Genomic DNA, 22,818 nt, shown 5'->3' with positions numbered 1-22,818 from the left:
AGGTATTGACCAAGTTAATTTACCATCCCCAGTACACGTCTCCATTCTGGTACATTAACTGGTACATTCAATTCTCAAATTGCTTTTACTTTTTCAGGACTAGGCCTGACTTTATTTTTTGTGTCTATCCCAAAATCTCAGTTTGGGGTAAGTTAAAAATCAGTTTTTTCCGTGGTTAGTTTCAGTCCAGACTGAATGATTAGGCTTAGGACTTTGAGGATTGTGTTGCATTCTTCCTTGGAAAATCCATGTATCAGAATATCATCCATGAAAACTACAACTCCACTTGTGTTCGTTAACAATTCCACCGTTTTTCTTCGGAAAATTTCAGGAGAACTGGTAATCCCAAAAGGTAGTTTCAAAAGTAAAATCTCCCAAAAGATGTGATAAATGTAGTCAGTTTAGCACTTTCTTTGGCTAAAGGAATTTGCCAGAATCTGAAAATCCATCTTAAAGTATATTGTAGCTCCTTTTGCTCTGGGGAGGAAGTCATCCTGTGTTGGGAGGTTATATTTTTCTCACAACTGTTTCATTAAGTCTTCTAAGATCCACACAGATTCATATTTTCCCATTTTTATTTATAACTGGTACCATTGGGGCACACTGTGCTGTTGGCTCAAAGATTTTCTTGATTATGCCAATCGTCTCTATTCTCTTTAACTCCATTTCCACTTTATGAAGTAATGGGATAGAAATCCTGTGATGGGTATGTACGCTGTATAGTTCACCATTGTCTCTTAAGGTTTTTTATACTGGATCTCCTTTCAAAAGTCCAATTTCAGTAAATATTCCATTGAGTTCTTTCACCTTTCGCACTAGGCCCAACATGGCTGTCACCCTGTGAATGAGAAGCTTTTTGGTCTGTGGTCCTTTGATCACATGCACTCTGAATACATAGCTTTTTTCTTTGTAAGTTGTATCTGTGGTGAACAGGTCCATGCAGTTGAGAATACCTCCAGGGCTAGTCAGAGCTGTCAGGTGACTTCAGCTCTGGGAGGAGTTGAAGGTGATTGTAAATCCCTTCTGAGATGACTCTGATATCGGTGCCTGAGTCAATTTTAAAGTGAATTGTTTTGCCGTGAATACTAAATTTCATTCTCTAGGCAGGATCAAGAAAAATGGTTCTTGACTGTCTGTAATATGAGTCAATTCCCTGCCACTTTGGTGCTGCAAACAGCTTCAAAATATCCATATTTTGTGCATTTATTACACCTTTTTCTTCTGGCTGAACATGCATCATCTCTTGGGATCTGACTTTTTCCACACCTTGTGTATGCATGGGGGAATTTTTCCCTTGGTATCTGGGAGTTCTCTCTCCTTGCCTCAGTGGCTTTTATGACAATGACTTTTAACACTCAAGTATCTGTTTATAGCATTGAAGCTAGCTTAAGGTTTTTTAACTTGCTCCTGCCTTTGGTTTGTGGTTCGACTAGTTCAGATTGCTTTGCTTTCTGTGTAGAGGTGGCGAGGGTTAGGTCTGTCTTCAGTTGTAGCTGCTGTGAAAGATTTTTATCTGTTCTCCCAGTAACCACCCTGTTTCTACTTTCATGTTTTGCAATCCCCAAATCAGTTTCAGCCAATGTATGTGGCAGAGCTCTTATAAAATATTCAACATTTCCCCTGGTTCTTGAATTCTCTGGTGAAAACGTGCTCTTTCATAAACACGTTTCTCTGAGATATATAGTATGCATCAAACATAGCCCAAACCCTTTCATAGTCATCGTTGTGACTATCTTTGGTACAGTCAAAGGGTTTAAAGATATGCTTTGTTTGCTTCTCCATCACATAAATTAAAGAAGATATCTGTATGTCTCCAGTTTCCTTGTGGAGTTTGTTTGCAATGTGAAACCTTGCAAAATACTGCTTCCAATCTGTCCACTGTGAAGGTTTGTCAAAGCTGAAGTTCTGTGGGGCATTGAAGAGTGGCATGTTGATGAGATCCTGCAACCTTTGTTGCTTTATTCTTGTTCCTTCTGTTTGCATCCTTTGTTGCTGTTTTCCTTCTATTTCAGTTCTCCTCTGGCACTAGTTTGCTTTTGGGACCATGTCATGTTCCTGTACCAGCTATGGACTGGCTACAGAGCTTGTTTCTGAGTGACACACACACCAGATGTGTGCATAATAAGATGCTTTAATGCATAAACAAGGTAGTTTATAGTGCCTTTTAGTGGCTGAACAGTATAATACAGTTTAAACATTCCGCTACACTGTCCGTAGCCACACGGGAGCTAGGCTGAACAATTTCCCCACAATATTGGTTTCCCAGTCACTTTGAGTCCCCTTGGCCTGCCATCAGAAGCATTTCTGCAGTTTGAACTGCACAGTGGGCTGCCTTGGTAGAAGCAGCAACCTGCTTTCTGTAGTCTACTCTTCATTTCTAAAGCACCTATATAGTGCCCATGTGTCATACAAGGATATAAACGCAGTAAGAACCATCAAGGAGGACTGACAACATCTCCCTCCTGCTCTTGGTCTAATCATTGGCTGCTTCCTGAACACAGCTGGATTTTTTCCTACCCTGGCTCTCTAGGGTATGCTGTGGCAAAGCGGTGAGTCTTACAGTGTGACCTGAAAATGGGAAGAATGGAATACTTCCTGATCTCCTCTGAGAGCTTTGGTCTGCGGTTGAGGAGATTTAACCTCCGGCTACCTCAGGTGTTTATTGGGGCTCTGTTAAACCTAGTGTGCTAGACAGTTATTGCCTTTGCAGTGCCAGAAGGAGAGACCGTGACATAGCAGGGGTCTAGCCTATGGGCTATATAAACCAATATCAGGACTCTGAAGATCAGGGTATCAGTGCGAGTAGCAGATTACTGGCATACTGTGCTCTCTTGAGCACTCCCACAAAGCATACAGGCACAGCAATAGGATTTTGAAAGTAACTCCACTCTAGTTGTTAACATTGTCTGCTCTTTGCAAGGGAGACCATGGACCAGTTTTTAGCTGATGGACCTGCTGGCAAAATATTGATGCAATTATTTAGAAAAGGTGGATACAAAGTCTTTAAAACAGGTTCTGGCTCAAACATTACATTGTGTTGTTAATGGTAGGTATTATCAATGGAAAATGCTGATTTGAAGTTGCACCTAATTCTGTGAGTAGTTTCACTGAAATTAACTGGAGTACTTGCTTAGTAAAGTTCAGTGTACGTAAGTCTGGCAGATTTGTGCCCAAACTGAATGGATTAAATAATCCTGTCTGACCATGCAGAAGCAAAAGGGAGAGGTGAAGATTACCCTATCGAAGGTTTTTTTTTTCTCCTTCATATTTTTACTAGACAAATTTTGTATTTTTTAGCATTATGGTTAGAATAAAACTGTAAGTAATACCTTTGTCTCCTGGAGGTGAGAGTGTGAGTCATGCTGCACAGTGTGATCGCTCAACATAATTGATAAATAAGCCCTGAAGGGATCTTGGCCAGGTCCCTTTGTCCAAAAGCCTGGGTAGACCTCAGGGTGGGAGGAGGGTGAAGGATTAGACCAGTGGTTCTCAAATTTTTGTAGTGGTGACCCCTTTCACATAGCTAGCCTCTGAGTGCGACCCCGACCCCCCCCCCCCCCAAAAAAAAAATTAAAAACACCTTTAAAATATATTTAACACCATTATAAATGATGGATGCAAAGCAAGGTTTGGGGTGACGGCTGACAGCTCACGCCCCCCCCATGTAATAACTGCACGACCCCCAGTTTGAGAACCCCTGGATTAGACTTTGTGTATTTACTTCTAGGCATCTTTATGGCATTTATCATTGTGGTGTCATTGTAAATGTGGGGAGTGATGCTGCTAGGAACACAGCTCTTTCAGGGAGATGGACAACCCTCAGGAGAAAGTTTAGTAATAGCCTGACCCTAAGAACCAGCCCTTCAATGCCAACTGGCAAAGGGGTTCCAAGAATATCCTGATTCTGGTATGTACATTCTGGTTCACCAAAGAATGCCATGTGAGGTCTTAAATGAAAACCAGGGTCACGCTGATAGTTAGTATTGCTGTGAAAGTATGAACAGATAATATATAAGAAGTTGCGTATTTATACTGAAAATATGCTCTTGAAGATTTTATCAAGGCAGAGTTAACGAACAGGCCTTCTGTTAGACAAAAGATGTTTTTTTTTCACCTGCCTCTCGGTTGACACGTAAATAAGCAGTGGAAGCCCCATGTACATACAAACTCAACTGGTGGACGTGAAATCAACAGGGAGGCAGCACACTGGAGAGGGGGTTATCCTGACTGAGATAGAGACCATGAACTTTGGGGAATATAAGTAGAAAGCAAGAAAAACAGTCCTTTATCCAGTAGTTGGGCAGTGCAATTACAGCTATGAAAACGGAATCACAACCAGGCTTCGTTGAAATGCCACAAAGGACATTTGGGGTGAGAAACTTCTTTAGGCAGGAGTTTAGCCTGTTAAGTTTAGTCTTTATAAGACTGTTCCGCTTTTGTTTTATATGTAACATTTTGTTTCCATTAGCCTTGAATCTTTGGTAATTAAACTTATCCTTGTTTTCAGTATCAACAGAAGTGCTATGATATTAAGCTAGGAGCTGATCCTGACCACTGGCAGCAGAACTGGTATTCCTTTCAGTGTTCAGGGAAGAAGGGGTTGGATATCACAGCGGAACATTTCAAAGGGTTTGGGGATTAGGGTGCACCTGTTTTTAACCTGCAAGACAAAGTAAGGGCTGGCATAGCCCAGAGGAGAGTGCTTGGGTGGTTAATACACTGGTGGTGTCAGGGATCTGACACCCAGTTAAGCACAAGCAAGTCTCCCTCTCATCAGAGATGGGGGAGGAATAACAAGTGACTCACAGTTCTGGGTACCCTAAGAACTGTCCCTCAAGATAACTTATAAATAAGCCCAGAATGGATCTTGGCCAGATCCCTTTGGCCAAAGCCTGAGAAGACCTCAGGGTGGAAGAAGGGTGAAGGACTAGGGTTTGTATATTTACTTCTAGGCATTTTTATGGCGCTTGTCACTGTGGTGTCACTGTAAAGGGGTGGGGGAGTGACGCTCTGTGGAACAGAGCTCTTTCAGGGACAATCCTTGAAGAGACTTCAGTAATAGACATCTGGAAAAATGTACGCATCTGCTAATAGAATTTTTAGCAATAACCCAAGGACATTATTAAAATAGCACTCCTAATTCACTGCTGCTCGTGGTCACTGGTAGATCAAAAACCAGCCCATCTGAGCTTCACCTCTTCCCTTCTGTCTGAACATGCAGGATTGTTAAATCTGCTTGCGTTGGGCATAGATCTGCCAGCCTTATGCACATTGAATTGGACCTTACTATATAATTGCTCCAAATAATTTCCATGGAATAAGGCACCATTCGACATAGGAGGTGACAGAAGTGGGTCCTTTGTTAACATCACCATGTATTTGAAACATGTGACATTGTTTCCACATGTACTTCGCAATTTTCTGATGTCAACCTGCACTGAATGTTGCTTTTTAGCAGTTTGGGTACCTTTGGAAACCTGTTGTCATTCATGTGTACTTGCACACAAATATATCCTTTAAAATGTTCCATAAATTGCAAGAGCATCACAGCACAAAGAATTATGTAAAATAAGCAGTTAGTCTAACCACAAATCTAATGATTTTAAATGTTCTATGGTGGTGGTCAGCCCTAAACTGATGGTTCTAATCTACATTAGACACCCTGATCATTAGCACTGTAATTATTTAATAGGGACTATTTTAATTGATATTAAATTTGTACTTGTATTGACTTTTAAAACAAACAGCACCCTATTTCTTGTAATAGTAATTATTTAAAGTAGTTTGACTTAAAGCATACTCCTTTTCTTTATCCTCACTAAAGCTTTGATACATGTATTTTCTAAAACCTTAAAAGATTAAGAGTTTAATTTTATCATCTCATACAGTACACGTAATAAGTTAAACCACAGGCATGGAAACATGCTATTCTGAAAACAACATATGTAAGCTTGGTTTTTACTAATGTATAGAAATGGTAAAGCTCATCAGCTAATTTAATGGTACATTTCAAATCAAGTGTGTTAAATAGTTTCACTGTGTATCTGATTGGTGTTGCTTTGTGACACTTCAGTTAAGGCTGTCAGCTTTTATTATAAATCCTTACAGGAAAGTCCTAGGGTATGTCTACACTACGAAATTAGGTCAAATTTATAGAAGTTGGTTTTTTAGAAATCGGTTTTATATATTCGAGTGTGTGTGTCCCCACAGAAAATGCTCTAAGTGCATTAAGTGCATTAACTCGGCGGAGTGCTTCCACAGTACCGAGGCTAGAGTCGACTTCCGGAGCGTTGCACTGTGGGTAGCTATCCCACAGTTCCCGCAGTCTCCGCTGCCCACTGGAATTCTGGGTTGAGATCCCAATGCCTGATGGGGCTAAAACATTGTCGCGGGTGGTTCTAGGTACATATCGTCAGGACCCCATTCCCTCCCTCCCTCCGTGAAAGCAAGGACAGACAATCGTTTTGCGCCTTTTTTCCTGAGTTACCTGTGCAGACGCCATACCACGGCAAGCATGGATCCCACTCAGCTCACTGTCACCGTATGTCTCCTGGGTGCTGGCAGACGTGGTATTGCATTGCTACACAGTAGCAGCAACCCATTGCCTTGTGGCAGCAGACGATGCAATAGGACTGGTAGCCGTCATCGTCATGTCCGAGGTGCTCCTGGCCACGTCGGCCAGGAGCACCTGGGCAGACAAGGGCGCAGAGACTAAATTTGGAGTGACTTGATCAAGTCATTCTCTTTAGTCCTGCAGTCAGTCCTATTGAACCATCTTATGGTGAGCAGGCAGGCGATATGGATTGCTAGCAGTCCTATTGCATCATCTTCTGCCGGGCAGGCAAGAGATGAGGATGGCTAGCAGTCGTATTGTACCATCTCCTGCCGAGCAGCCCTGAGATGTGGATGGCATGCAGTCCTTCTGCACTGTCTGCTGCCAGCCAAAGATGTAAAAGATAGATGGAGTGGATCAAAACAAGAAATAGACCAGATTTGTTTTGTACTCATTTGCTTTCCCCCCCCTCCCCCGTCTAGGGGACTCATTCCTCTAGGTCACACTGCAGTCACTCACAGAGAAGGTGCAGCGAGGTAAATCTAGCCATGTATCAATCAGAGGCCAGACTAACCTCCTTGTTCCAATAAGAACAATTACTTAGGTGCACCATTTCTTATTGGAACCCTCCGTGAAGTCCTGCCTGAAATACTCCTTGATGTAAAGCCACCACCTTTGTTGATTTTAATTCCCTGTAAGCCATGTCGTCAGTCACCCCTCCCTCCGTCAGAGCAACGGCAGACAATCATTCCGCGCCTTTTTTCTGTGCGGACGCCATACCAAGGCAAGCATGGAGGCCTCTCAGCTCACTTTGGCAATTAGGAGCACGTTAAACACCACATGCATTATCCAGCAGTATATGCAGCACCAGAACCTGGCAAAGTGATACCGGGCGAGGAGGCGACGTCAGCGCGGTCACGTGAGTGATCAGGACATGGACACAGATTTCTCTGAAAGCATGGGCCCTGCCAATGCATGCATCATGGTGCTAATGGGGCAGGTTCATGCTGTGGAACGCCGATTCTGGGCTCGGGAAACAAGCACAGACTGGTGGGACCGCATAGTATTGCAGGTCTGGGACGATTCCCAGTGGCTGCGAAACTTTCGCATATGTAAGGGCACTTTCATGGAACTTTGTGACTTGCTTTCCCCTGCCCTGAAGCGGATGAATACCAAGATGAGAGCAGCCCTCACAGTTGAGAAGCGAGTGGCGATAGCCCTGTGGAAGCTTGCAATGCCAGACAGCTACCGGTCAGTTGGGAATCAATTTGGAGTGGGCAAATCTACTGTGGGGGCTGCTGTGATGCAAGTAGCCCACGCAATCAAAGATCTGCTGATATCAAGGGTAATGACCCTGGGAAATGTGCAGGTCATAGTGGATGGCTTTGCTGCAATGGGATTCCCTAACTGTGGTGGGGCCATAGACGGAACCCATATCCCTATCTTGGCACCGGAGCACCAAGCCGGCGAGTACCTAAACCGCAAGGGGTACTTTTCAATGGTGCTGCAAGCTCTGGTGGATCACAAGGGACGTTTCACCAACATCAACGTGGGATGGCCGGGAAAGGTACATGACGCTCGCATCTTCAGGAACTCTGGTCTGTTTCAAAAGTTGCAGGAAGGGACTTTATTGCCAGACCAGAAAATAACTGTTGGGGATGTTGAAATGCCTATAGTTATCCTTGGGGACCAAGCCTACCCCTTAATGCCATGGCTCATGAAGCCGTACACAGGCAGCCTGGACAGTAGTCAGGAGCTGTTCAACTACAGGCTGAGCAAGTGCAGAATGGTGGTAGAATGTGCATTTGGACGTTTAAAGGCGCGCTGGTGCAGTTTACTGACTCGCTTAGACCTCAGCGAAACCAATATTCCCACTGTTATTACTGCTCGCTGTGCGCTCCACAATATCTGTGAGAGTAAGGGGGAGACGTTTATGGCGGGGTGGGAGGTTGAGGCAAATCGCCTGGCTGCTGGTTACGCGCAGCCAGACACCAGGGCGGTTAGAAGAGCACAGGAGGGCGCGGTACGCATCAGAGAAGCTTTGAAAACCAGTTTCATGACTGGCCAGGCTACGGTGTGAACGTTCTTTGTTTCTCCTTGATGAAACCCACCGCCCCTTGGTTCACTCTGCTTCCCTGTAAGCTAACCACCCTCCCCTCCTCCCTTCGATCACCGCTTGCAGAGGCAATAAAGTCATTGTTGCTTCACATTCATGCATTCTTTATTCATTCATCACACAAATAGGGGGGATGACTACCAAGGTAGCCCAGGAGGGGTGGTGGAGGAGGGAAGGAAAATGCCACACAGCACTTTAAAAGTTTACAACTTTAAAATTTATTGAATGCCAGCCTTCTTTTTTTTGGGCAATCCTCTGTGGCGGAGTGGCTGGTTGGCCGGTGGTCCCCCCACCGCGTTCTTGGGCGTCTGGGTGTGGAGGCTATGGAACTTGGGGAGGAGGGCGGTTGGTTACACAGGGGCTGTAGTGGCAGTCTGTGCTCCAGCTGCCTTTGCTGCAGCTCAACCATACACTGGAGCATATTGGTTTGATCCTCCAGCAGCCTCAGCATTGAATCCTGCCTCCTCTGATCACGCTGCCGCCACATTTGAGCTTCAGCCTGCCACTTACTCTCTTCAGCCCGCCACCTCTCCTCCTGGTTATTTTGTGCTTTCCTGCGCTCTGACATTATTTGCCTCCATGCATTCGTCTGTGCTCTGTCAGTGTGGGAGGACAGCATGAGTTCAGAGAACATTTCATCACGAGTGCATTTTTTTTTCTTTCTAATCTTCACTAGCTGGGAAGGAGAAGATCCTGTGATCATTGAAACACATGCAGGTGGTGGAGAAAAAAAAAGGGACAGCGGTATTTAAAAAGACGCATTTTATAAAACAGTGGCTACACTCTCTTTCAGGGTAAACCTTGCTGTTAACATTACATACATAGCACGTGCTTTCGTTACAAGATCGCATTTTGCCTCCCCCCACCGCGTGGCTACCCCCTCAACCCTCCCCCCTCCCTGGCTAACAGCGGGGAACATTTCTGTTCAGCTATAGGCAAACAGCCTAGCAGGAACGGGCTCCTCTGAGTGTCCCCTGAAGAAAAGCACCCTATTTCAACCAGGTGACCATGAATGATATCTCACTCTCCTGAGGATAACAGAGATAAAGAACGGATGTTGTTTGAACGCCAGCAAACATACACTGCAATGCTTTGTTGTACAATGATTCCCAAGTACGTGTTACTGGCCTGGAGTGGTAAAGTGTCCTACCATGAAGGACGCAATAAGGCTGCCCTCCCCAGAAACCTTTTGCAAAGGTTTTGGGAGTACATCCAGGAGAGCCGCGAATGCCAGGGCAAAGTAATCCTTTCACATGCTTGCTTTTAAACCAAATATAGTATTTTAAAAGGTACACTCACCGGAGGTCCCTTCTCCGCCTGCCGGGTCCAGGAGGCAGCCTTGGGTGGGTTTGGGGGGTACTGGCTCCAGGTCCAGGGTGAGAAACAGTTCCTGGCTGTCGGGAAAACCGGTTTCTCCGCTTGCTTGCTGTGAGCTATCTACAACCTCATCATCATCATCTTCTTCTTCGTCCCCAAAACCTGCTTCTGTGTTGCCTCCATCTCCATTGAAGGAGTCAAACAACACGGCTGGGGTAGTGGTGGTTGAACCCCCTAAAATGGCATGCAGCTCATCATAGAAGCGGCATGTTTGGGGCTCTGACCCGGAGCGGCCGTTCGCCTCTCTGATTTTCTGGTAGGCTTGCCTCAGCTCCTTCAGTTTCACGCGGCACTGCTTCGGGTCCCTGTTATGGCCTCTGTCCTTCATGCCCTGGGAGATTTTGACAAAGGTTTTGGCATTTCGAAAACTGGAACAGAGTTCTGATAGCACGGATTCGTCTCCCCATACAGCGATCAGATCCCGTACCTCCCGTTCAGTCCATGCTGGAGCTCTTTTGAGATTCTGGGACTCCATCATGGTCAACTCTGCTGATGAGCTCTGCGTAGTCACCTGCAGCTTGCCACGCTGGCCAAACAGGAAATGAGATTCAGTTCGTGGTTCTTTTCCTGTCTACCTGGCCAGTGCATCTGAGTTGAGAGCGCTGTCCAGAGCGGTCACAATGGAGCACTCTGGGATAGCTCCCGGAGGCCAATACCGTCGAATTGTGTCCACAGTACCCCAAATTCAACCCGGCAAGGCCGATTTAAGCGCTAATCCACTTGTCAGGGGTGGAGTAAGGAAATCGATTTTAAGAGCCCTTTAAGTCGAAATAAAGGGCTTCATCGTGTGGACGGGTGCAGGTTTACAGCGATTTAACGCTGCTAAATTCGACCTAAAGTCCTAGTGTAGACCAGGGCCTATAGGATATAATAGGGATGAAAACAATAGATAGAATTTACTCTTAAAAACCTTTAAATCAAATAGAAAATATCTTAGATTTTTTTAGTCATCCTATAGAATTCTAAAGTAGGGATGTAATTATCTATTGAATTCATTGCACGACTTTAAAAAAAAACCCTATAAAACACCTTTTTTTTTTTTTCTGTTAAATTCTATTGGACTTTTATACTTCAAGGTTTATAGCTGTTCAAGAAGAATTGACTCCATATTTAAACATGGAGTTCTTGAGTTATAAAATTGGGGGCAAATATAAAAGTTTGGCTATGTAAGGGATTTGGGGGAGATGGAAGGGAGGTTGTTGCAATTGTAGTTTATAAAATAAATTTTAAGTCATTAGTTCTTAAAATATGCTTATCACCTAACTTCTTCATCCTTAAAGTGAGTACTGCTTACACATGCCAAAGCTGAGTTTATTATTATAACTATTATTTATACAGAACTATCAATGCCCACAGTGCTATATAAATAAAACATTCATTATGCTTTTAACATGCAAACACTTCTCACAGGCCACATTTTAATTAATGCACAAATAGAATATCTAGCTGCAAACTGACTTGTGAACTAATTTTTGCCACGGACAAGTCAAACCTTGTATAACATTTGACATTTTCCCCCACCGGAGTTCTCCCCCTATCAGTTGTGCACCCACCAAGCTCTTATTCTGAAACTTGTCTCCCAGGCCTTTTCTGTACTGGGTTTTCAATTACTGGTGTAGCTGCACCACTAGAAAGCCCTATTGTGGATATGTATTGCATATGTATGGCTTACCCTGCCAGTGCAAATTGCACTGTGGTGGTAGGGAACTGGCAATGGTAAAATCCCAGTGTGGACAACAGGAAAGGTAACATTAGTCAAAGTGATAGGCTGAATTTCTTTTGAGTCTCATCGTGTTTCTGCTTTCTATCTCATTACTGTGCATAAAAATATGGCCCTCTGGTCTTATTTCACATATTAATTCAGTCTTTAACTGTATCACCTGTATAACATGCCTTATCAGTGTCATGATTCTAGCTGAGATAATGCTGTTCAACATACAAATATCTCTCTCCCCATACCTGCCTTCCGTACATGAGACCTTGGTGCTGTCTGTAGTCTTGTTGCAACACAGTATTTTTCTCCCAGGTTGACCTGTTGATCTTGTGCTATCGGTCAGCCTTCAAATAACCTTTTCGTCATAGGGAGCATGTGGGGCTACCAAGTGGGGACATTGCTTGAGCTTTCACACTAATCGGGAGGTGTTGAAAAAGAGCTGACTACACAGTACTGCTGCCATAGAGCTCAAATTTACCTGAATGAGGCGTAGTAGCCCACATGGAAGGAGACCTATGGAAGTCCATCCTGAGGCTTTATAGTCAAAACAGTGGGAAAAATGTCATCTGAGAAGAAATTATCCTGACTCATTCTGTAGCATTCCCATTAGATTCAACTCTTCAAAAAATCACCTGTTTTATACATATTGATGCTTATTGTAGCTTGCTCTGTTATTTCCATAGAATCTGAAATTTCTATTGACTGAAACTTAGACAGCTTGGACCTGATGAATAGCACCTGCTGCTGTTGAACTTGGCTAGCTAATGGTTCATGGCTCTAGCAGATGTTCCTGCTCTTTAAACAAGTAGGAACTTTATTGGTCGTTTCTTTTTTCCCACCTCCCCACCCTCTCTCTTTCCTTCAGAGGAACAAATTCCAGCCCAGCTGAATTCTGGAAATATGCCATTTGGGTTTGAACAAAATATGGACTTGACACACATCCAATTTCATAACTGTGACAGAGGTTCTCTGATATCAGAGAGTCTAACATGACAGAAGTGTCCTCAGTCTGAGTCTTCATTCCAGTTACAAATTGATTCTAGTTTTTGTTTTGTTTTTAGTACAAGTTCAGTAGTGAAGAAATTATATTCAGGAAGTTTTATTGTAACTGTTTATAAGTCTGTCTTCAGCAGCCAATAAGGGTTAGACTATCTAACAAAGTACAAGACCCCACAGTTGTAGTCCTGAAGTACATACCATGGCATGAAATCTTTTAAGTTTCTGCATTATTTTATTTATTTATTTTTGGGTAAGGTTTCTTTGTTTTTCATCAGGTTTCTTATCAACACACTTCTAGCTCCTTTTGGGTCTCTGAGTAACTACAGTAGAATCTCAGAGTTACGAACACCTTGGGAATGGAGGTTGTTCCTAACTCTGAAATGTTCGTAACTCTGAACAAAACATTATGGCTGTTCTTTCAAAAGTTTACAACTGAACAGTAACTGAATACAGCTTTGAAACTTTACTATGCGGAAGCAAAATGCCAGTTTTAACCAACTTACCGGTAATTTAAATGAAATAATCACAGAAAGTATCCTTACCTTGTCAAATCTTTTTTAAACTTTCCCTTTATTTTTTAGTCATTTATGCTTAATACAGTGCTGTACTCTATACTTTTTTTTGTCCCTGCTGCCTGATTGTGTACTCCCAGTTCCAAATTAGGTGTGTGGTTGATCAGTCAGTTTGTAACTGGTGTTCATAACTCTGAGGTTCTACTGTACTTTCGTTGTGTTTGCGATAAGGATATTGTGTGAAATAGCATATTGTTAAGTAAATTCTTCTGCAGGCAATGAATCAGTTAATTTTAGATTTTGCTAGACTTCTGCAAGAAGCAGGAAATTTTATAATTAAAATAAAGTGATCAAAACATTAGTTATGAAATTCTATGAAAGAATAAAAACACATCTCTCAAGGACTTGAAAATATATTTCTGTAGCACTTATTTCCAATCTGTTGTACCATCTGATGATCTCAAGCATTACAAACATTTCATGGACATTCTAAATAAAGAAACTTCTCACAAACAGCTGACAAAAAAAGAGAAATTCCTCAGACACGGGGCTAAATTCTGGTCTAAGTAACAACAAGGAGTTACGCTGGTGTAAATCCAGATTAATTGACAGAACAGTTTGGTTCATTTAATGCCTCGGGGAAGGACAGGGCTAATTAAAATGTAAATAGAAGGGTATTCAAAACTGTTGTGTACAAGAAGAGGTTTACATTGAAGTCCTCTGAGTGAAGTTCTTTTGTAAAGAACGATTTCATTTATAAGTAGAGACTTACTCCAACTGCAGTTGCAAATTGCACATTGCAATGCTTCAGAATAATTTGATGCTTTCCACTTTTTTTATTTTAAAACAATGCAGCAGATAATAAAAATACTCTAACTTCTTTTGTCCAATGATCTTAAAGTGCCTTTCAAATGTAAGATTTTATTCATTAACAGCAGTTTTCCAATGAAGTAGGAAGAGTGTTGTTATCTGATTGTATGGATGAGGAAACTGAGGTATAGCGAATAGGTGCTATCAGTGTAAGATTTATTCTTTGCAAACCTTGCTCTGACTTTGACAGTCTGCCATCACTGGCATTCTCTAAACTTCCCAAAGTTCTGTCCATTCTCCTTTGGGTTAGTTACAAGGCAAACAGGCCAAAAAAACAAAGAAACCCCAAACCTAAAACAGCCCTCCAGTTTTCTCTTCACTAAGATGTGCATGTTACATTGAATTGTCCTGTCTTCTGAAGTATGAAGACATCACTATAGTTATAATTCTTATTGTATCCAGATGTGCCAGAAACTAAAATACAGGTCCAAAGAAGAGCTATCAGATTTAACTGGCTTCTCATAAGCTGTTAAAGAGCCTGGGGAATGGCTCCCTAATCTTTCAAGAGATTTATGATGTTTTATTTATGTTTTTGTTTCTGCAGCCTGCTAACTTTCCCTACAAGGAAGAGATTATGGCAGTAAATCCGACTTGTCTAATTGTGATTATTCTACTCTTTATAAGCATCATTCTGGCTTTCAAGGTGAGCACATGTGTATAAAGTTCATCTTCTATATATGGAATGTCTTTGGAATAGCCCTCCCCTTTCTCTGCAGAACAACTGTATTTTGTTGACTTAACAAGGCTGAATGACCAGTGGGACATTACTTACAACTAGCATGGATTTGATAGCAACCCAACAACCCCAAAGCAATAGTCTTTTTGGCTTTCAGTTTTCACCAGAAATGTACTACTTCAGATGTTTAATCTCTCCAAACAGAGAACCAGCTTTAGGGCAAATCGACACTTGAAGCGCTGCATTGGCATAGCCTCACTGATGAGGCTATGCCATTGTAGCGTGTAAGTGAATATGCTCCTATGTCAATGGGAGACCTGTTCCCATCGGTGTAGTTAATCCACCTCCCCAAGAAGCTCTCTTGTCGACATAGCGCTGTCTACATGGGGTGGGTCAGGTCGGTATAACGTCGCTTGGGGTGTGGATTTTTCGCATCCCTGAGCAACGTAGTTGTACAAATATAAGTCTGTAGTGCAGACCAGGCTTTAGACACCACAAAATGTAGGAGTTTCCCATCTGGTCAAGGGAAAGCATCCAGCACCATAGGTGTATTTATTAGAGCTGTGCTAATATCTGACTTTTTTTTTTCCCCCCCTGTTTGCTGGCAGTTCTGAAAAATTGGGGGAAAAAATGGATTTAGAGTCAAATTAAACATACCATTCAACATGAAATGAAACATTTTGTTTCGATTCTGAGCTTTTTAAAAACCTCTAAATGAAGCTGAAAGAAATTTAGAAACAAAAGTTTCACATCTCAAGCTGACATTTCAAAAATGCCACAATGAAACTTTTTTTTTTTTTTGGTGGAGGGTGGGAGCAGTTTAATTGAAACCGTTCACCAAAGAAAGTTTCAGCGGAAAGTTTTGTAAGTTACATGTATACATCCCTGTGCCCTGATATGAAACTGTTCTCTATATCTTTGTACCCTAGGAGAACTCTAGGGAGGGTGACCAGACAGCAAATGTGAAAAATCGGGACGGGGGTGAGGGGTAATAGGAGCCTATATAAGAAAAAGACCCGAAAATTGGGACTGTCCCTATAAAATCAGGACATCTGGTCACCCTAACGCTGGGGGGGGGTTGACAGGACTTGCAGGAAGAGGTTTAATGACATTTCTAATTGCTGAGTTCGCTAGCCCACAGACATTTCTGGGTGTACTGCAGTGGGAACGCGAGGCGCGCAGAGCCTCTCTAAAGCATGGGAAGTTACTATCATTAAAGATAAATGCAAATTTTAATTATGTAGGCATTTTTGGGCCAACAGATCAAGCCCTTTTTCATGTCAAATGCGACTGAAACCTTGTAAAACCCAACCACTGGATCATATTAATCCTTAGCAGTCAGCACAGCTTTGCTTTGTGGTTTTCTGGTTATGGAGTGTTTGGCCACCCTTGCTGTCTGAAAACGTATATTTGTATTGTGCTCACAAGATAGATGTAAGTGCAGATTGTATTTGCATAGGCCCATGTGAAATGGCCCTTTCAGGTACATCTTCACAGTGACTGGCAGCCCAAGCCCATTGCAGCGAATCTCAGAGCCCGGTTGACAAACTCAGGTTTGCAGGACTCACACTACACCACTGAAAATAGCTGTGTAGACATTTGGGCTCGGGCTCTGAAGCCTAGGGAACAGGATGGGCTTCAAAGCCTGAGCTCCAGCCTGAACCCCGGTTACCACACAACTGTCTCTAGCACCATAGCTCAAACCCAGGTCAGTCAACCCAGGCTCTGAGACTTGCTGCCCTGGGCTGTGTATAGGTACCCATTGAGTCTGTTGTATTTCTTCCTATGGCACTGAAACAGCTAAGAAATAGGAATTGCTAATCTTTTATGCTGCCTAGTACCATGGTATTACTGTGATCTGTGTTGCTTAGCAAACAGAAATTAATGTGGGGGTTTATTAAAGTTTTGTTAGGATGGAATTTAATGAATTTTAGTGTTCTTGAAATGGAGATCATCAGGCAATGTGCAAGTTTCCACACTCAGGATAAAGGTGCATGGGAAGAACTATCTTGCCATACCCTTGTGACTTGACTCTTGCGCCTCTTGTGAGGAAAGGTTACCATTCCTACTGAATGGGTGTGCATGCATGTGTGCAGTTTGGTGTGTGATGTGCATAAATACCAGTAAGGATGGGCTAAATTGAGATCATTGAATTCCTTTCACATGGGTCTCCAGAGATGAGACTAATGTTTTGATTCACTGTGCTGTCCAGTGACATTTCTTAAAGCTCTGTTTGAAAGCTCAGTCCAGGCTTTTTTTTCAGGGGGCGAGGGGGGGAAGAATTAGTAAATAGGTCAGTGACTCCGTCTAATGATGCGTCAGCACAAATATTAAATGAGTTCTTAAGAACAAATCTAAAGGAAAGTTGCTGGACTTTCAGTGTACCGTGGGCAAAATGAATTTCCATTACTAATGCTGAGCTGGCCAAGAATGTGTGTGTCCAAATCTCTTGGCCAGTAAAACGACGCCAGCTGCTTATATTCTCAAATGAGTGTGGGTTAACATTCCAGTAGCCAATTGCTTGCTGTATGCTAGCAGGTGACCCCTTTAATTATGGCACTCCCATCAGCCTGAGAAAAAGCTCCTGCTTTAAACAAGTGAAAATTAGCAGAGCTGACTTGAGTAAGTGATTAACACCCTACAGAATAGTATCAAACATATACTGTAATTTTAAACACATTTTTATTCACCAGGTCAAAACCAGCTTTGCTTAAAACTTCAAAAAACTTTGTCATCTGTGAAAAAGTAGTGTATTGTTTGACATTATGGAATCAAGAGAGGATATCTGTGAATTTGGATTTTGACAGCAGGAATTAAAAAATAGAGTTCCAAATGAATAGCCTGTACAGACAACACTTTTTTATAAACAAGAATAAGTGTTTAGAGGTCTATAAAATCATGAATGGTATGGGGAAAAGTGATCAGAAATTATTTACCCTTTCCCACAATACAAAAAGTATGGGTCATGCAATGAAACTAATAGACAGCAGATTTGATACAAACAAAAGGGAGTACTTTTTCACACAAAGTACAGTTAACCCGTGGAACTCATTGCCATGGGATGTTGTGATGGCCAAAAGTATAACACCATTTTAAAAAAAACAAACAAACGAACAACCTAGATAAGTTCATGGAGGACGGGTCTATCAATGGCTATTAGCGAAGATGGTCAGGGATGCAAACCCATGCTCGGGGCAGCCCTAATCCTCTGACTGCCAGAGGGTAGGAGTGGAAGGTGGTGGATTACCCCAAGGTTGCCCTGTTCTCCACACACTCCCAGTAGCTCTGGTACTGGCCATTGTTGGAGACCGTATACTGGGTTAGATGGAATATTGCTCTGAACCAGCATGTCAGCTCTTAAGTTTTTATAGCTTTACAGAACTCCTATTCTGTGTTCTGTATAGACTCTTATACAGCACTCATCACCATAGTATCTGAATTCTGAAACCATAAAACCTACAGTTAAACCATGCACAGCTACTGAAGTACTTAGTATTTAATCATCGGAAAGATCAAATTCCTCAGTATATACTTTGATATCTCTAGAGCATCTTTTGTTTTGCTTTATTCAAATAACAGGAGGCTGCTGCTTCTTTACAAGGCAGTGATCATATTCTCGTCTTCATAAACTCCAAGGGCAAAAGCAGGAAGCTTATTAGATCAGGATACAATTATTAGTGAGTTAATATTAGGCTTTTATTATACTGAAAAATATATAAATATATGTAAGAATAATAATAATTTGAAACCGCATAGAAACTGTTAATCTGTTAAATGAAGTATATTGTTTAATCTGTAATATTATAACAACTTAATATTTTCAGTAATAAAGGTTAACTAATTTGGGCCAGATTCTGAATAAGAACTCTTCCAATATAATTTTAAATGCATCGTGAAAAAAAATTATTTAGAGTTCTTGTGAAATGACCACTTACAACCCCACAAGAGATGTAAAGAGTGTGTGGAAGAGGGACACAATAAAGACAGAAGTAGTTAAAATATTTTTAAAGCAAAAGTAACATTTTATTGATTTTTTTTTTAACATATGATTTTAACTTTTTTTGTGGTCTTTTCTTTCCTTTCCTTTTTCTCATGTAAAGTTTAGCAATTATGTATATCCTGTGTTCTGATCGGCTGAGGACCATTTTTAGCCAATCAGAGTTCAGGGATTTTCATTAAAAAATATATATATATAATTTCCTATTTTCTTTATGTAATAACAAGCACATTCTCTTTGCAGGGTTATCTGATTAGCTGCGTATGGAACTGTTACCGGTACATTAATAGCAGAAACAACTCTGATGTGCTGGTGTACATTGCAACCAATGACACTGCGGTAAGCATGTCTCTTAACGTTTTGTTTTACCATTCGTCAGTGTTACTGACAGCTTCTTAACCTTTAACGCAAAATTCTCAATTATCGTCTTTGTCCACTAAACACATATTATCAACGTCCTTGTATCCAATTTCCAACTCATGGTGAAGCAGATCAGTCTGTTGAGAAGAGTGTTTGATACATAGCTCCTAGTGATCTGTGTGTATGTGTATCTACACCACTGCAATATGCTATAGTTGTGATTTGGTGCTCAGCAACTGAGAATTAGGTATGACATTTGTATGACTTGGCTGTTTTTGAATTGTAAGAACACTGAGTAAAATGAAGACTATGTTGAAATAAATTAGCAGACAAGTCTGGACTATAAAGGACAGGAAGTTGTCAGTTCTTTCTGCAATAATTTAGTGTTACATTTATAAGATATGAAGCACTCCGTGTGCTGTTTGTTCATTCAGTTGTGTTTACAATGTGCAAAAAAAATGGGTAACTTGACACTGCTGATTCCGCATAGTATGACATTTTTGTGGTGATACTGCACACCTGGAACCCAATTCTGCTTTGTTACACCCAAGCTATCCCACTGAGGTCAATAGGTCAAAGTCATCTCTGATGTAACTCCACGGACTTTTAAGTGAAGTGGGATTGCAATTTAATCCTTGGAATTACACCAGGATGAGTTTGGCCTGTTGGCCTTGCATGGGTGGAAGGGAGGGCAGATCCAGCTAATGAAATTTCAATATTGCCAACCTCAAATATTCAAAGATCATAATACAGGCTCCCAAAACTGAGTGGTTTAAATATAGTGAGACTTAAAAATAAAATAAAGTTGGGGCTGAGGGGTTGTCTTTTGGTTTCAGAACCTTTGGGATGAACTTGAGTTATATTTTTCAAGCTTTCCTGTGCAGCCTTGAGGACTTGAACCTTACTATTTATCTAAAACGGAAGCTGAGATTCTCACATAATTCATTGTCTTCAAGAGCTAGGACTTAAAAAAACAACAACAACAACAAAAAACCTCAATATTGCAAGACCCAGATAAAATCATGAGTTGACAACACTGAATTTTGAACATTCAGTTATGGGTTTATTGAAAGCTAAATGAAAGTGGGAGGAATGCATTTGGAACCTACATTGAGTAAAACCAGAAGCTCTGCATGGGAAAAAAATTGATAGCTGTTATGAAGTCCTTAGGTAGTTGTAACTCAGCTTAAAATGCTGCAAAATGTATAATTCACCACATTGAAAGTCTTGGTTGCAAGATTCTTCTGCAAACTGAATTAACATTGAAACTCTAGTCACACAGGCTTGTTCTTGTCCTTGCAGCCTTGTGGGAGTCTCTGGTCTGCCAGGCCAGGACTGCAGCATCCCCTACTCCTTGCACCCAGTTTTCGAACTACATATTAAGTCACCTACGTTGTCTCTTGTATCCTGGGACCAATATGGCTACAATACTGCAAACAACAATGTTAATTTTTATCTTCCTAATTTTTTAATCAAAATGTCTTGTGGTATCCTGTGAAAAGCTTTACAGAAGTCTAAGTATATTGCATCAATACTGCTACTTTTCTCAAACTTGTAATCTCATAAAAAAAAATTCAGGTTAGTCTGACAGAACCTATTTTCCATGAACCCAGGTTGATTGGCATTAATTATATTACCCTACGTTAATTCTTTATTAATCGAGTCCTGTATCAGTAGTATCATTAGCTTGTCCAGGATCAGTGTCAGACTGACAGACCTATAATTACCTGCCTCATCCCATTTAACCTTCTTTAAATACTGGCACAACAGTTGCTTTCTTCCAGCTTCTGGAATGTCCCCAGTGTTAAAATATCCCTTAGTATAGAAGAATAAATCATCAAAAAGGAGAGAAAGTATTGTGCTTGACCTACAGTTATCATGATTGCTTTTTATTATGCTTACCATTTTAAAAAAGGTTTATATTTTATAGAGAGTAAGAAAGATTGAGACAAAGGAGTATAGTTTGTTCTAACCAGTTCAAATATTGGCAAAACTGAGTTTTTAGATGTCTCATTGATAGAAATGGGTAAATTACCCATAAATTTATCCTGATCTTTATCTGTCCTCTAAGACTTGGACCAAAGATTTCAGAAAATATTTTGCCTTCTCTGAATTCTGGAAAATCTGTCTGAGACTTGCAGTTTAATGACATATATTTCCATTTAATGACAATGTTCTTGAGTACTTCCTGGGGAAGACAGTTATTCCGTCCATATCAAGGTGAGATGCCAAGATGTGGGAGACAATAGGGATCCACCGATACTCACTGGCTGAAGTGCCTATAAACCCTGTTCAAACCAACTCTGGTCATAAGTCCCTTTTAAAATACACTCTAGCTGGGTTTGAATTCAGAAGAAAGGCCATGATTGGATGTGGGGTCACCAAAACCAGAATATGACCCCCAAATGTACAAATCAAGTTATTCATTGATTTTTTGGCATATATTGGTTTAGCACTGGAAAGGTGCATATGCACAGTTAAATATCATATACAAAGCAGATTAGGAAAATGACAATTCCTCAAGCTCTGTTTTGAGTACAGTTACATTTGTCTAATTTTCCTCACTTAATAAAAAATGTTTAAATCCATACCTTTACAAGCTTTGCCAGCTGGTACAAATGAACTTCCTTTTCATCACGCACAATGAATGGGATGTGCCAGATGCACACATTGGGGCATATTGTTTCCATATCTGCAGTCTTGGACTTATTTTTCCCCTTCTAGCTCCGTTGAGCACATTGTAGACAAAAGAGCAGTATTCTACATCAGGTAGGAAATTCAGCCTGCAAAATTTGTTTCCATTACACTGCCTTGAATTAATCCATCTCCTTTGCCAACCTGGACAATGTCTCAAGTTAGTGTTGTTCAGAGCAAAATGTCTAAGGTCCCAATTATGGTCTTGAACACTTAGAGCATCTCATTTTGTTTGTTAACTCTTAAATTTCACTGTAGCTAATGAGATGGAAGCTTCATCCACAGTTCTGCTGTCATTGAAAATAAACTGAAGTAGCGAATCTCTCTTCTAAATGGGATTTAGATCCTTACACATTCTATCAAGAAACTCCAATGGGGCCATGTGACGTCAAATTTGGCCATAGCTAACCATGACTTTTATATAAGTATAATGGGATTTCCAAAAGGGTAAGTGTTTCTTTTTTTTTTTTAAAAGAAGAACTGGTGCATGAATATATAGATACTGTATCACATACATACAATGTTGTCTGTTAATCAGACAGTTACTCTTTTTTTGGGCCATATTGTCCTCTTTTCAGGTTATTCATGTATAATAGCTAAAACTTCTATAGATCTGCTCTTGCGGAGTTTATTTCATCATTCCACAAGAATTGGAGTTTGTCCCGTGAACTGGACTGGGTTTTGGTCCCTGCAAACCACAGATTCTATTTGTCCCCTTCCCTGGCCCCTCCCACTCCCCTTCCCCCCCACAAAGCCAGGGCCACCTGCAGAGGGGTCCCCTGTCTCTCTGCTCCTTCTCAGCCCTCTGCAGCAATGCCCCACTTTCCCCCTTCATTTTTGATCCAAAGTCCCACAGGGATTTATACAATGGAAAGATTGATTAAACCACAGATTTTTTTCCCTATCCACCTCGAGAGACAAAGAGGGCAGTTTGGCCTCTGTCTAGTTTT

At 41.4% G+C, this 22,818-nt stretch overlaps 1 protein-coding gene across 1 annotated transcript in view; it reads left to right on the top strand.

Annotated features, from left to right (window-relative positions):
* LAPTM4B (lysosomal protein transmembrane 4 beta) overlaps window positions 1-22,818 on the top strand; it is a 127,013-nt gene that overhangs the window by 63,047 nt on the left and 41,148 nt on the right. The window contains exons 6-7 of the mRNA XM_043539321.1: window positions 14,686-14,784; window positions 19,058-19,153. Of these exons, the coding sequence (XP_043395256.1) occupies window positions 14,686-14,784; window positions 19,058-19,153 (195 nt within the window). The remainder of the gene's footprint in view (window positions 1-14,685; window positions 14,785-19,057; window positions 19,154-22,818) is intronic.

The sequence above is a fragment of the Chelonia mydas genome, chromosome 2, assembly GCF_015237465.2.
Source record: "Chelonia mydas isolate rCheMyd1 chromosome 2, rCheMyd1.pri.v2, whole genome shotgun sequence".
NCBI lineage: Eukaryota > Metazoa > Chordata > Testudines > Cheloniidae > Chelonia > Chelonia mydas.
Note: the sequence above shows the minus strand (reverse complement) of the source record. Positions and strands in the feature narration are given on the sequence as shown.